Here is a 12,352-nt window from a genome sequence, read left to right as displayed (position 1 = left end):
GAGCTTAACTAACTGGCAGTTAACCTCTTTATAAAGCCAGGCACCCTTCCTGGAGAAAGAGCTAACTGATTCACTTCAGTTCTTTGGTTCTGCTGCATGGGGAAGGAGTCCAGGTGGATTAAGGCAGGAGGGGGGCAGAACCCTTGAAGGTGGAATTGGCTTAGTTGTGCTAATAAATTATCATGACTTGACAAGTCAGAGTAGCTGTGGAGGGCTCAGTTTCTTGCCTGTCTCCAGCTCAAGTAGCTTGAATGTCTTACTGAATTAGTGATTTCTTTTCTAAGACAGTGGGCTCAGAATCCGTGTGACTCCACCATCTTTATTTCTTGAAAGATTCCAGCATTTGGTGGGGGGGCATTCCTCTTGGTAGCGCACCAGCATACGCTGTCTTCGGCCCCTCAAGGCGGTGGCGGGGGGGTGTCCAGGCTGAGGTGGCGCCAGCCCCGGGGGCATAGATGCTGCCCGGGCAGAGCTTTGGGCATGGTCTGCCAGCTGCAGAGATCACCCAGCGCTGCTTCACAACCTTCCTGTTTACTTTGGCCTCTGGGGCAGTTTCTTGGTGCTTCGTTCTCTCCCTCTCCGATGGAACTGTGGTCTTCCATTCTTTCACAATCACTGCCCTGCCCCTGGTGTGCCCTGGGTAGGAGCCCCAGCTAATCAGAACTGCTGAGAAGGCAGCCGGCTTGGTGAATAGCCCACTCTGAGGAGACCTCTCAGGACGTGTGAGTTAACGCCCAAGAACCAAAAGTCAGAGTCGTCTGCTGGCGTATGGTTATGATCATATGTAGTTAGTTCACCTGTAACCCTCCCAGCGGTCCAGGGAACATCTCCCGATTTCTCAGTGTGAAGGCAGAGCTTCTGTCCTGTGTGTAAGGGCATATGGGGGTTCCGGTCCACTCGGGGTAATGTAAGTACTGGTCGGGCTCATTTATGTTGAACGTGCTCTGCACATGGATGCTTGGGTTGATTTGAGCATTACCTGTTTATCCAGACGTTTGCTCCCTCGTCTCTAGCTTTTTGTGTGGTGTTTCCCCCCTGAGTATCCCGTCACCTGTCCCCCTCCCCACACCCCGCCACCACATGGCATCGGCAGCATCCCAGTGTCCTGGGTCTTGGGCTTGAGCTTCCTTGTCTCTCTTCTGTCCGGTCTTTTCTTTTTTCTTAAGGGGGGAGCTCGAACTCACGGCTCTGAGATCAAGAGCTGCATGCTCTACGGACTGAGCCACTCAGGCGCCCCTCCATCCACTCTTAAGTCCTGCCAGTTCTCCCATTTCAGACTCGGCTAAATCTCCTTTTCCAGCCCCTCCCTCTGGTTGCCTCCTAGCGGGCTTGTTGTTTGTCTGTCTGTCCTTTTCTGCCTTCAGCCTAAACTGTACACAATTGCCGGGGAATTTTTACTCAGATACTGTTTCCTTGCATCCATCATCTGCTTACAATTGGCTGTCAGTTCTGCTGTGGCGAATCTAAATGCTCCATCCCAACCCCCACCCGGCCTTCCAGTGGCCCCGGACCCAGCAAGCCCCTGCTCTTTTCCCCGTGGAGCCCAACAGTGACTGCGATCCCGTGCTGGGGGACCTCCTACTCTGTGGTTTACAGTTGGCTCGCTAAGTGCGCAGAGCCTCCCAGCAGCTCTTCCATACACTGGGACCCCCCTGTCCTTATCAGTGTCCTTATTGGCCCTTCCCTCTTGGAAATCACCACTTAGAATTTGCTGATCTAGGAAGCCTCTCTAGTTTAAATTATCTTGTATTATTGATGCCTCGTATATGGTGGTTCCAAGACGGAAGTAAAGGATGAGCTAGATGTGGTCCCTGAGGAGGCAGCAGTGAGCAGCCAAGGGGGTGGGGGGGGTGAAGTGGGTACTGTACCCAGACCACCGCAGAGCCTCTAAGGCATGCCACCAGCTTGGGGATGGCTCGTGTTTTTGTGTGTGCACACCCGTGCGCGTACCTCAACACGTAAAACCTACACGTGGTTGGCAAGACACACTCTGACTTCAAAAAGCTTAAAAAGTGAAAAACGATGAGCATCTTGGACTTGAGGAAACACCCAGGTGGGAGGCGGGAGGCAGGAGGTGTGCTGAGGCGTTTGGACTTTATTCTGAGGGAGTGGCGAGCCCTGGAAAGCTGCACCGGCAGAGTGATCATTTGTGTCTGTCCTGCTTTCCTGGCAGTGACCGAGAGAGCGAGGAGGGAGGGAGGACGCTGGTGCGGCAGTCAGCTCCTGGGGGAGCGGGGGCTGGGAATCATAGAAGAGGCAGGAGGACACGCAAGGTCAGCTGGGGAGAAAGGGGATCCAAAGTACAGGGCAGGAGGTCTCTGGTGGGCGGCGGGGAGGGTGGTTCCCTGGAGGGGGCACGGGGGCGGAGGGGGGGGCTTTGCTGGGTAAGTGTGGGTTGCACGCCACCCAGTAACGTGCTCTTGGCTGTCTCAGCACTTAGAAACAAGTGTCTGCTTGGCCTCTGCTTTCTTTGTGGCATTCTTGCATTTGATACTAGGTGTCAGGCCGTATCTATGAGAAGCCTGGGGAGGATCTTACAGACTAGAGTGGATGTTTACAGTGGGTTCCCTGTCGGTGGTTTTGGCCCACCTAGGCGTAAACGTTTTGTGGCTTTCTGTTCAGTGGAGTGGAACTGGCATGAGCTCCCTCACATTTCAAGCACAGAGTCACATACGTGCATAAGGAAGGGAGCCTGGCTGCCGGGGCTGCAGGTCCACCTGGGACCCGTCCCCCAGGTGGCTTCATCCTGGCCCCTCCATTTGCACTGTGAACCACTGTTCTGCCCTTAAAACTGAAAGCCAGTGGTTGTGTGGACTCAGGTGACCCCAAGGGTCTCTGTTCTCCAGAGGCATCCCACGGGACAGAGGAGAGGGAACACGCTTTCATCAAGGAGCTTGGGTGACTTGACCAGGGAGGCAAGATGGCAGAGGGGCCCCGGGAGCAGGCCCTCGGGGGACACACCTGTGCTTGAATCCGGGCCCTGCTCCCTACCAGCTGACGGTGTGCTGCTTAGCAGCTCAGTCCTGGGCTCTTGGTTTCCTCATCTGTAAAATGAAGGAACTGCACTGTAGGTCACACTGGGAGATGTATTCAGAGAGCTCTTGGTGAGGATTCCAGCTCAGGACAAGGAGCCACCCCCAAGAGTCAGGCATCCGAGCAGGGCCAATAACAGATTGTGAGCCGATGAGTTCCAGCAGTGACAGATGCTAAGAACATAGGATGTGACACAGAGTGACCAGGGTGGTGGTGGGTGCCTTCAGATTGCGTGGCCAGGGGGTCTTCCCAGGGGAGGTGACATTCAAGCCGAGACTTCAGTGATAGGAAGGAGCCAACCTTGGGAAGGCCTAGGGAAAGAGCACCTGAGACGGGGAACCGCAGGTGCAGAGGCCCCGAGATAGGAATGAGCAGGGCTTGTTGGAGGAACAGCAGGGAGGTTGGCTGAGATGGTGGATGAGGATGAGGACGGGAGGAAACAGCAGGGCCTCCAGTGGGCCTGCCAAGCAGCTCGCATGGTGCCTCGTCCACTGTAAGGCTCTTTGTGCCCTTGTTGTGAGTTGAGAACCCCGTGGCAGTGCTCAAGAGTCTTGTCTTTTCCCCTGGCCAGCGTTCACCATGCTCTGTAGACGATAGGGTGGGAAGGCTTGTGGTCCCCTGCTCTGGGCTTTTCACTGACCCGTGCCGGCGTCTTTCTCCCTCCAGTGCACTGTCCAGGTCAAGTTAGAGCTGGGACACCGCGCCCAACTGCGCAAGAAGCCCACCACAGAGGGGTTCACCCACGATTGGATGGTGTTTGTCCGTGGCCCTGAGCAATGTGAAATCCAGCACTTCGTGGAGAAAGTGGTCTTCCGGCTGCACGACAGCTTCCCCAAGCCCAAGCGTGGTGAGTGCCTCCAGCCTGGTGGGGCAGCCCTGCAGGGACCGAGTGTTGTGACATAACCCATGTGTCATCACTCCTTGAAAGGCTTGTTTCCTCCCTCTCCTCGGGAGCAACGGGGCCCACACTCTGAGCTTCTGGCTTGCACCCCTCTCCATGCTGGAGGGAAGGTACCCAGACAGGATGCGGCCCTTTCTGACTTTAAAATAAGATCGTCCTCCTCCCTCCTCTCTGCTTCTCCTTCAGCTCATGAGATCATTGTAGGGAAAACCCCAAGGACGTGGTGACTCTGTCTTGTATCATTGTTTAGACCTGGGCTCTGAGAAGCATGCAGAGAACGTAGCCAGTGGCCAGTGGGTGGGAAGGGCGACTTACTCCCACCTGGTGAGTAATCAGGAAATTGCTTATTGGGCCTACATTTGATGAGAGATGCCATTTTAAGAATTTGTGATATTTGGGGCAAAAAGCATAAAGGGTTCTCATTTCACTGCTGTCTCGTTTTGTGTGTCTTCCTTCCCTGCTCCACCCCTCAGACTGCTGTTTGTGGAGCAGAAGGAAACGCCTCATTCATGTATTCTGCACAGATCTCGATTACCTGTGGCCCAGTAGTCTGAGGGGGCCGAGAGATGGGAACTTACCCAGCTCATGGGGGGGCGGTCGGAGAACACTGCCTAGGGAATTTGGGTTGAAGTTGGTGACCGTCTCCTTAGCTCTGTGGGCCCGGTGCTGTGTCTGCTCTTCTCATCATTGAGTCCCCCCGGGTGAAGTGTGGCACGTCAGTCACAGGGGTCCAGTAAAGAATTTCTTGAACGGATGTGTTGATAAAGGAGAGAAGGACTTTTTTGCTGGAAAAGTACTGCAGGGTGGGGAGAGCCGCTGCTGAGCCCTCTGCCCCAAGTGCAGGGGCCCATGGGGGCTGAGCGTGAGCAAGCGTGGATGGCCTCAGGCTGGAGCAGGAGCACGGCGTGGGATCCCCTGGGGGCCTGGGCCTGTGCCAGCAAGTGGCTTGTGCTCTAGTGGGGAAATGACTTCTGTTACACATGCAGAAAGTTGTGGTTCACAAGGGAAGGCAACTGGAGATTCCTAGCGGTGTGGTAGCCATTTGTTTTTCTTCTGGTCTCTTCCATCGGCTTTCAGCTATTCCTTTCCCTCATTTCTCCTTTCCTGGTCTCCTTTTCCTTCTTTGCTTCTTGAGCATCCTGGAGGAAAGCACCTCGGTTACTACAACAGCACATGTCTATCAAGCACCTTCAGGAATAAGTCCGTGGTGCTTACCGGGCACTTCCTGCTAAGCTCTCTACCCGTTCGGGGTCCCCATGCAGTCTCCCCACAGCGCCCTGACCGTTGGGAGACAGGCTCAAGAGGGCTCGCTGCACGGCCTGTGCTTTAAAGCTGGGTCTGCACACCGGCCTGGGGCAGCGCCCGCTTGTTATCAGCACCTGCACGCCCCTTCCCTCGGGTGTTCCTGCTTGCTGTCGGTGCTGTCCTCCTGGGCTGGGCCCTCCGAGCTCCTTAGGCAGCTTCCTCTCCAGTTCTTCACCGTTGCCCTCCCCCGTCTTTTCCCCTTCTCTCTGGGGTGGCCCCGGTGGGACACCTTTAAGCTGTTTATTTCACCTTTGTGTCCCCCTGGGCACCAGAAGTGACACGAATGGCAGTCTGCGTTTATCACGCACTTGCTCTGTGCCATGCTCGTGACAACCCTGCCACGTGGGGCCTCCCAGAATCCCCCAAGGCAGATGTGGTCACTGAGGTTCAGAGAGGCCCAGTAGCCTGCGGTGGTCGCAGGGAGGCAGCACCTGCTGAGTTCCAGGTACTTGGGAAATGGGGTTATGATGGGGCACACTCTCTGAACGCGTCAGTTCGGGGGCAGAGGTGTGATCAGTAGCTGAAGCGTGCTGCTTGCGAAGTCTGTCAGTGAGCGCGGACGCCCGAGCTCGGGGAGCAGCTGCACCAAACGTATCACATCGTGAACATGGCGGTGTTGACCACACTCATCTTGCCAGTTGTCAACGAGACATGGATCAGGTTAAAGAGAGTGTGAATTTCACACAGGGCTCTCTGAAATTACACATGATCTACTTAAAAAGCATTTTTTCAATCAAGCACGTGCTCCTACAAACCCAACAGAAGTGTGCAGGACGGGAAGTTTTCCTTTCTGTCTCACACTGGCCATGCTGCCCCGGGGCACTCGAGCCCTTTCTGGATTTCTCCTTCCCGAACATCTTAAAAAGATTTCATTTATTTATTTGACAGAGAGAGACGCAGCAAAAGAGGGAACACAAGCAGGGGGAGTGGGAGAGGGAGAAGCAGGCTCACCGCCGAGCAGGGAGCCCGATGTGGGGCTCCATCCCAGGACCCTGGGATCATGACCTGAGCCGAAGGCAGACGCTTAACGACTGAGCCACCCAGGCGCCCCATTCCCGAACATCTTAAAAGTAGTAGAAGCAAATTTGCTACCTCCTGATTTTCCAAATTAAAACAATGTTTTTTTTTTTAAAGATTTTATTTATTTGACAGAGAGACCGCGAGAGCAGGAACACAAGCAGGGGGAGTGGGAGAGGGAGAAGCAGGCTTCCCACTGAGCAGGAAGCCCGATGTGGGACTCGATCCCAGGACCCTGGGATCACGACCTGAGCCGAAGGCAGACGCTTAACGACTGAGCCACCCAGGCACCCAACAATGTTTTTAACTTACCCGCTTTATGCTAAATTCCAGCCCTTCCTCCAGCATCTCTAACAAGTTTTGTAAGTAAGTGATTCGTTTTCAGTGGTTGTCTTTGTGACTTTGAATGAGGAGACAAACCTGCTCACCTTTTGGATCCTCCACAGTGGCTCCCGTCATCCTTGGAGGAAGACCTCTGGCTGCTGGGTCTAACTCATGGTTTCTTTGCTCAGCCACCCACATGCCACATGCTTCGTAGCCTTTTGCTGGTTTTTTTGTTTGTTTGTTTTTGTTTTTTTTCCCTTTTTAGCCCCATCTTAACAAATTACACATGTTATTATCTTGTCCATCTTCCCTCCTCCCCCGAGAGATGTATGTCTTGCTATATGCAGTTTGCTGCTGTGACCTCAGTGCTGAAAGAATACAGTAGATGCTTACTAAATATTTATTGAATGAACAAATGGATTCTCCAGCCCTGTCAACTTTTGTCCGTGCTTTCTAACTTTCCACCTGGGAAGAGAAGGACCTGAGCACCCCTGTCTTTCCTTGAGCCTTACACCCCTCCTTTTGGGGGCTACACTTCTGCTCCCACATTAGGGATTAATTCTAGAAGTTGGAAACCAACTGTTCTGTTGATTCTGTTCCCTGTTGGGCTGGTCATGTTGCCAGGATTTCATTCATCCTCTGAGCTCTGGGCCACCCAAAAGGAGAACACTCAAGGTCATGTCAAGGTCAGGTGGGTCCTTTCTGTCATTCTTGATTAAAATTTTGCCGTTTACTTTGCCTCATGTTTGGGCTATAACTTTGAATAATTTGCTTCTCTCCTTTTTCCCCCTTGTGTTGTTCTTTGATACCCAAAGAACTTCACTTTTTTCACATCCTCTCAATCATTTCCTTTATTTGATGGAGTTTTTTTCCCCTCCTGGATATTTCATTCTGGTTCTTTTTATGTTTCTTCTCTAATTAGGACTGGCAGCTGTCAAGGCCACCTTTTTAGCCGCTACCCTGGGACTTTATTGTTCTCCTGAGGGGATTTATTTATTACCCTGTGTTTTGGCTTGTTGTTTTACTGGAGTAATTTCTAAAGTAATGTCCCAAGAGACTAATTGCTTAAGCGATTTCAAAGAGAGGCATGTGGGAAATAAACTCTGACTCCTAGTGCATTGGAGAATGCCATTAATCTGTTCTCACACTTGACTGATAGTTTGGTTGGGTATAATATTTTAGTTTGAGACTTGTGATCACTGAGAACTTTTAAAATACTGCTTCATCCTCTTCTGAGGAGTTCGATGCTATTGGGTTCTGATGCTATTGCAGATGACCTGTTTTGTTTGTTTGCTTGCTTTTCTTTAGAAGCATTTAGGATATTTTTTATAGCATTGTTTCTGGGGTCTTTTCTGTTGTTCTTAATGTTGGACATTTGGTGTCCTTCATTTTTAACTCTGAAGAGTTTTCTTCTACTTCTTTGACAATTTATTTTTATTTTCTCTTTTTTCTTTCTGGGGTGCTTCTTACTTAACTCCTGTATGTTTAAATCTTTTCCTATGTAAAACAGAAATAACGGTATCTGTCTCACAAGGTTGTCCTAAGGATTAAATGTGTTAATATGTATAAAGTGCTAGGCACACAGTAGGTGCTTTATAAATGTTAGGTACTGTTACTCTTTGTTTAATCTGAACTGTTTCTTTACATCTCACCCTTTAAAAATGCGTCTTTTTGCTCTGCATCCTGGGAGGTTTCCTCCACTTTACTTTCTAGTCTTTTCATTGAGTTATAAAATTATAAGTACTCTATTTTTAACTTCTAAGAGCCCTTTCCTACTTTCTAATTATCCTTTTTAAAGTATTTTGTTTTTGTTTGTTGGGCATGTGTTGCATCTGAGGACATTGGCTCTAATTTGTTGTTTTCCTCAAGTTCTCATGTGGTCTCCAAATTATTCCTGTTTTTTTTTTTTTAAGATTTTATTTGAGAGAGAGAGAGAGCAGAGCAGGGGGCAGGGGAAGAGGGAGAATCAGGCTCCCCGCTGGGCAGGGAGCCCCACGTGGGGCTTGATCCCAGGACCCCAGGATCATGACCTGAGCTAAAGGCAAGACGCTTAACCATCTGAGCCACCCAGGCGCCCCTGAATTTTTCCTGTTTCTTTTTTTTTTTTTTTTAAGATTTTATTTATTTATTTGACAGACACAGCAAGAGAGGGAACACAAGCAGGGGGAGTGGGAGAGAGAGAAGCAGGCTTCCTGCAAAGCGGGGAGCCCGATGTGGAGCTCGATCCCAGGACCCTGGGATCATGACCTGAGCTGAAGGCAGATGCTTAACGACTGAGCCACCCAGGCACCCCTGAATTATTCCTGTTTCTTTGGGCTCTTTCCTACAGGTGGCAACTCTTACTGGGAGCTCTTTGTAAGGCAGGGTGGGTTTTGTTGACCAGTAGGCTTCTGGTTAGGGAGTGGAGCCCCCAATTTCAAGATGAGGTCATCAGAAGAAAGGGATCTGTGATGGGAGAGGGTCAGTGTAGTTGGGTCTAGGACCTGAGGCCAGGCTGGCAAGAGATGGGGCCGGTCATGACAAAGCACCTTGCAACACCCTTGAGGGACTTGAAGTTGGTCCTGAGGGCAGTGGGGAGCCGTCAGGGGACACGGTCCGGTTCACAGTTCAGAATGATCATTACAGCTGCCCGTGCTGAAGATGCCCAGGAGTGAGCCTGAGACAGAATAGCCAGTGAGGTGCTGGCCAGTAACATGCGAGAGGCAGGGTGCCTGGGCTGGAGCAGAGGCACGGGGCGCCGGGGCAGTAGGTGCATTCCAGAGTGTTTTGGAGGTAGACGTGATAGCACTCGGTGACAGGTGAGCTTGGGAGACGGAGGAGTCGGGGTGACCTCGGGTCCTTGGGTGGGTGGTGGGCAGCCTGGCTCCTGAGCTATGGGGTGCTGGGGAGGTGCAGGTTTAAGAGGGGCATAAGGAGGTGGCTTGGGGTTGGCTATATCTGAGCTTCCCATCCGGCCCCCGTGGGAGTATGTCTGAGGAGCAGAAGGAGACTGGCTGGAACAGAAATTTGCTGCTGACCTCATCTGGGTTACGTGGGTTTACTACCTGTTGACCCAGCCTGTTGTCCTGGAGGCAGGGCTGCTCCCTCCTTCTAGGTGGGCTGAGCATCAGACTGAGGGTGGTGACACAGAGGAAGCGGTGCCAGACCAGAGGCGTCCTCATGGCCTCTGTCGTCACTCCAGCACCCGACACTGCCAGACGTGGACAGTGGCAGAGCGAATGAATGGATGCTGTCACCGCTGCATTTGGCAGCAGAAATGATTTATGCGGAGACCCTTATGTCAGGTGACAGTGTTCGGGGTGCTCAACAGAGGCAGCCGGGGCCACTGCTGGCCTCCAGGAGGCTGTGCTGTGTGCTGTGGCATGTCCTGGGGCTGTTTTGGGAGCCCCCTCCCTGCCGACGCCTGGTGGGGAAGTCAGTCCAGTTGAGTAAGCCTCCTATACCGGCGGTGTGCAAGGTCCTGCCCCCTGGAGGTGTCTCCTGTGGCAGGGCACGGGGCTGGCTCCTAGAGCGCCCAGTGAGCACACAGCTGGGGAGATGATAGCCGGCTTCCGGCTGGACTTTGAAGGGAGAAGGGTCTTCAGCATGGGAGGGTGGGATGGGGTGGAGGGAGGGAGCCGTGGGTGAGGTTCCTGGAGCCAAGGCCGGCTCATCCGCCTGTGGCTCATCCCCGCTCTGGTCTGTGAGGCCAGCAGGGGCTCCTGAAGCCTGAGCCGCAAGCCCGTCCCCTGCTCCCCTGGGGTTTGCAGGCTGGGGTCCCATGCAAGGCTTTCCAGCTAGCCCTGCCTTTGAGGGTCCCTAGTTATTGCAAACCTACCCCTACCCAAAGTTTTTTTGGGATAGATGAGATTCATGAGGTATTTGACATATGATATTGGATGAGATATTTGAGAACTGAAAAGATTTTTTTTTCAAGAAAAACCTTACACCATTTTAATTTTTAAAGATTCTTTCTCATTATGTTCCATGCACTGTTTTCCAGCAGTTTCTGGCCCACTTAAGAATTATCTGACTGGTGCAGACATGTGCATAATGGTTTTTCACGATTGGCAGGATGTTTTCCTGTCTCCCACTAGTGATTGCCTCTGGAGAAGGAGGGGTGAAGGACCAGGGGAGCTGACCTGTACTGTTCTGATTTTTCTGAAAAGCGGGAGAACGGTATTTTCATGACAGCATGCCTGTCAAAACATTGAGGTTCATTCTGGAGGGTGTGGTTGCTGGAGGTCATTTTACTTGTACTTTGCTGTTCTTTTTAGTTTCAGCTTCCCCCCCCCCATCTCTGGGGTTCACAAGTCATTTGGGAATGCCTTTGTGAGGTGCTAAAATGGAACCCAGGGGAGTCCCAGCGCAGACCTACCGTCACCATCTCCCATCTCCCATCTCCCTGCTCCCCGTGTCGGTGTCCCTGGCACCCAGCTGGGCCTCTGTTAGCGTGTTTGAGTGAGTAGCGGCAGGTGGTGGATATGGCCCTCCCTGCTGGGGCCGCTGGGGCCACACAGCGCCTGGCACCTCACTGCCCTGATTCGGTTGAACTCACGCGGCCTGTGGCTGGCAGTGGCTACTCTGTCCTAGCTCGTCTCATGTCCCTTCCTGTGCCTCTCTGCCGCCCTCCTTCCGTGGCGGGGTCACCTTTCTCCTGCTCTGCTCCTTCTGCGCCAAAGTCCAGGGGATTCGACACTCCCAGGGGGAGCTGGCCTCCTGAAAGGCTGCAGTCCCGTGAGGCCGGCTGAGCCCCCGAAAAGTGCAGAGGGCCCACGAGCCTACTGCTGCCGGCGGCTGGGCCTTCGAGCGTGCAGGAAGCTGATGATGCATTTTCCCTTTCTTTTTAGTGTGCAAGGAGCCCCCTTACAAAGTGGAGGAGTCGGGTTACGCTGGCTTCATCATGCCCATCGAGGTGTACTTCAAAAACAAGGTAGGATCCTGGAATAGCAGCGAGAAGGACTCACCGTTCACAAAAGAGGAGGTGGAGCTGGGGCTGCCTGCGGGGTGGAGTGTTGGAGTCCCTCGGAGCGGACATCCGAGTTATAGCGCGCCGGCGCACGAAGGCAGGGGCTGGGGAACCGGCCTGCTGGGACGGTGGGTGGGAGTGCACGTGGACGTGGCCTTCTCGGGGAGCAGCCAGGCCACATCCCCGTTCAGTTGCCCTGCAGGTGTGTGTGGGCCCTGAGTCAGGAGTGACGTGCCACGACAGGGCCAGATTCCATGGATGGTCTTAGGGTGTTAGTCGCCGGCCGTGAGCAGTGGCCAAGATGCAGAAGTTACGTAAACGTCTGATGGTAGGCGAGTGGTTCGATGTGTTTATGGTCCATCTATACGGAACCTTCGATGACCTGGGGGGGTGGTTAATTGTTGAGTGAAAACAAGTTTATGTATATTATTCACAGATAAAAGGGGTTATGTTCATCAACATGTTAAAAGGGTAATTTGGGCGGTAGGGTTATAAGGGGTTTTGTTTTATTTTCTTCCATGTGTGTTTTTTAAACACAATGAATATGTATATTTACGTATATTGTTTTATTCTGTCCGGGCTGCTGTAACTAAATACCACAGACTGGGTGGCTTATAAACAACAGAGATTTATTGGCTGGAAGTCCATGATCAGGGTGGCCACTGGGTCGGGGAGGGCCCTCTCCCGGGTCACAGACTTCTTGCTGTGTCCCCACGTGGAGGAAGAGGCAGCGATGTGTGGGGTCTCTTATAAGAACAAGCATCCCATTCGTGAGGGCTCCACCCCCAGGACTTAATCACCTTCTGAGATCCCACCTCCTCCTT

General features: G+C 52.6%; 1 protein-coding gene across 2 annotated transcripts in view; it reads left to right on the top strand.

Annotated features, from left to right (window-relative positions):
* The first annotated feature begins 3,676 nt into the window (after positions 1-3,676).
* MLLT1 (MLLT1 super elongation complex subunit) overlaps positions 3,677-12,352 on the top strand; it is a 57,494-nt gene continuing 48,818 nt past the window's right edge. Inside the window, exons 1-2 of one of the 2 annotated variants that reach the window (XM_081806916.1) lie at positions 3,677-3,880; positions 11,410-11,492. In XM_081806916.1, the coding sequence (XP_081663042.1) occupies positions 3,784-3,880; positions 11,410-11,492 (180 nt within the window). In that variant the 5' untranslated portion in view covers positions 3,677-3,783. The remainder of the gene's footprint in view (positions 3,881-11,409; positions 11,493-12,352) is intronic. The other variant, XM_081806861.1, reaches the window with a different exon arrangement.

The sequence above is a fragment of the Leptonychotes weddellii genome, chromosome 1 (assembly GCF_054177405.1).
Source record: "Leptonychotes weddellii isolate Sample4059 chromosome 1, ASM5417740v2, whole genome shotgun sequence".
NCBI classification, from domain to species: domain Eukaryota; kingdom Metazoa; phylum Chordata; class Mammalia; order Carnivora; family Phocidae; genus Leptonychotes; species Leptonychotes weddellii.
This window is presented reverse-complemented; position numbering and strand designations above follow the sequence as displayed.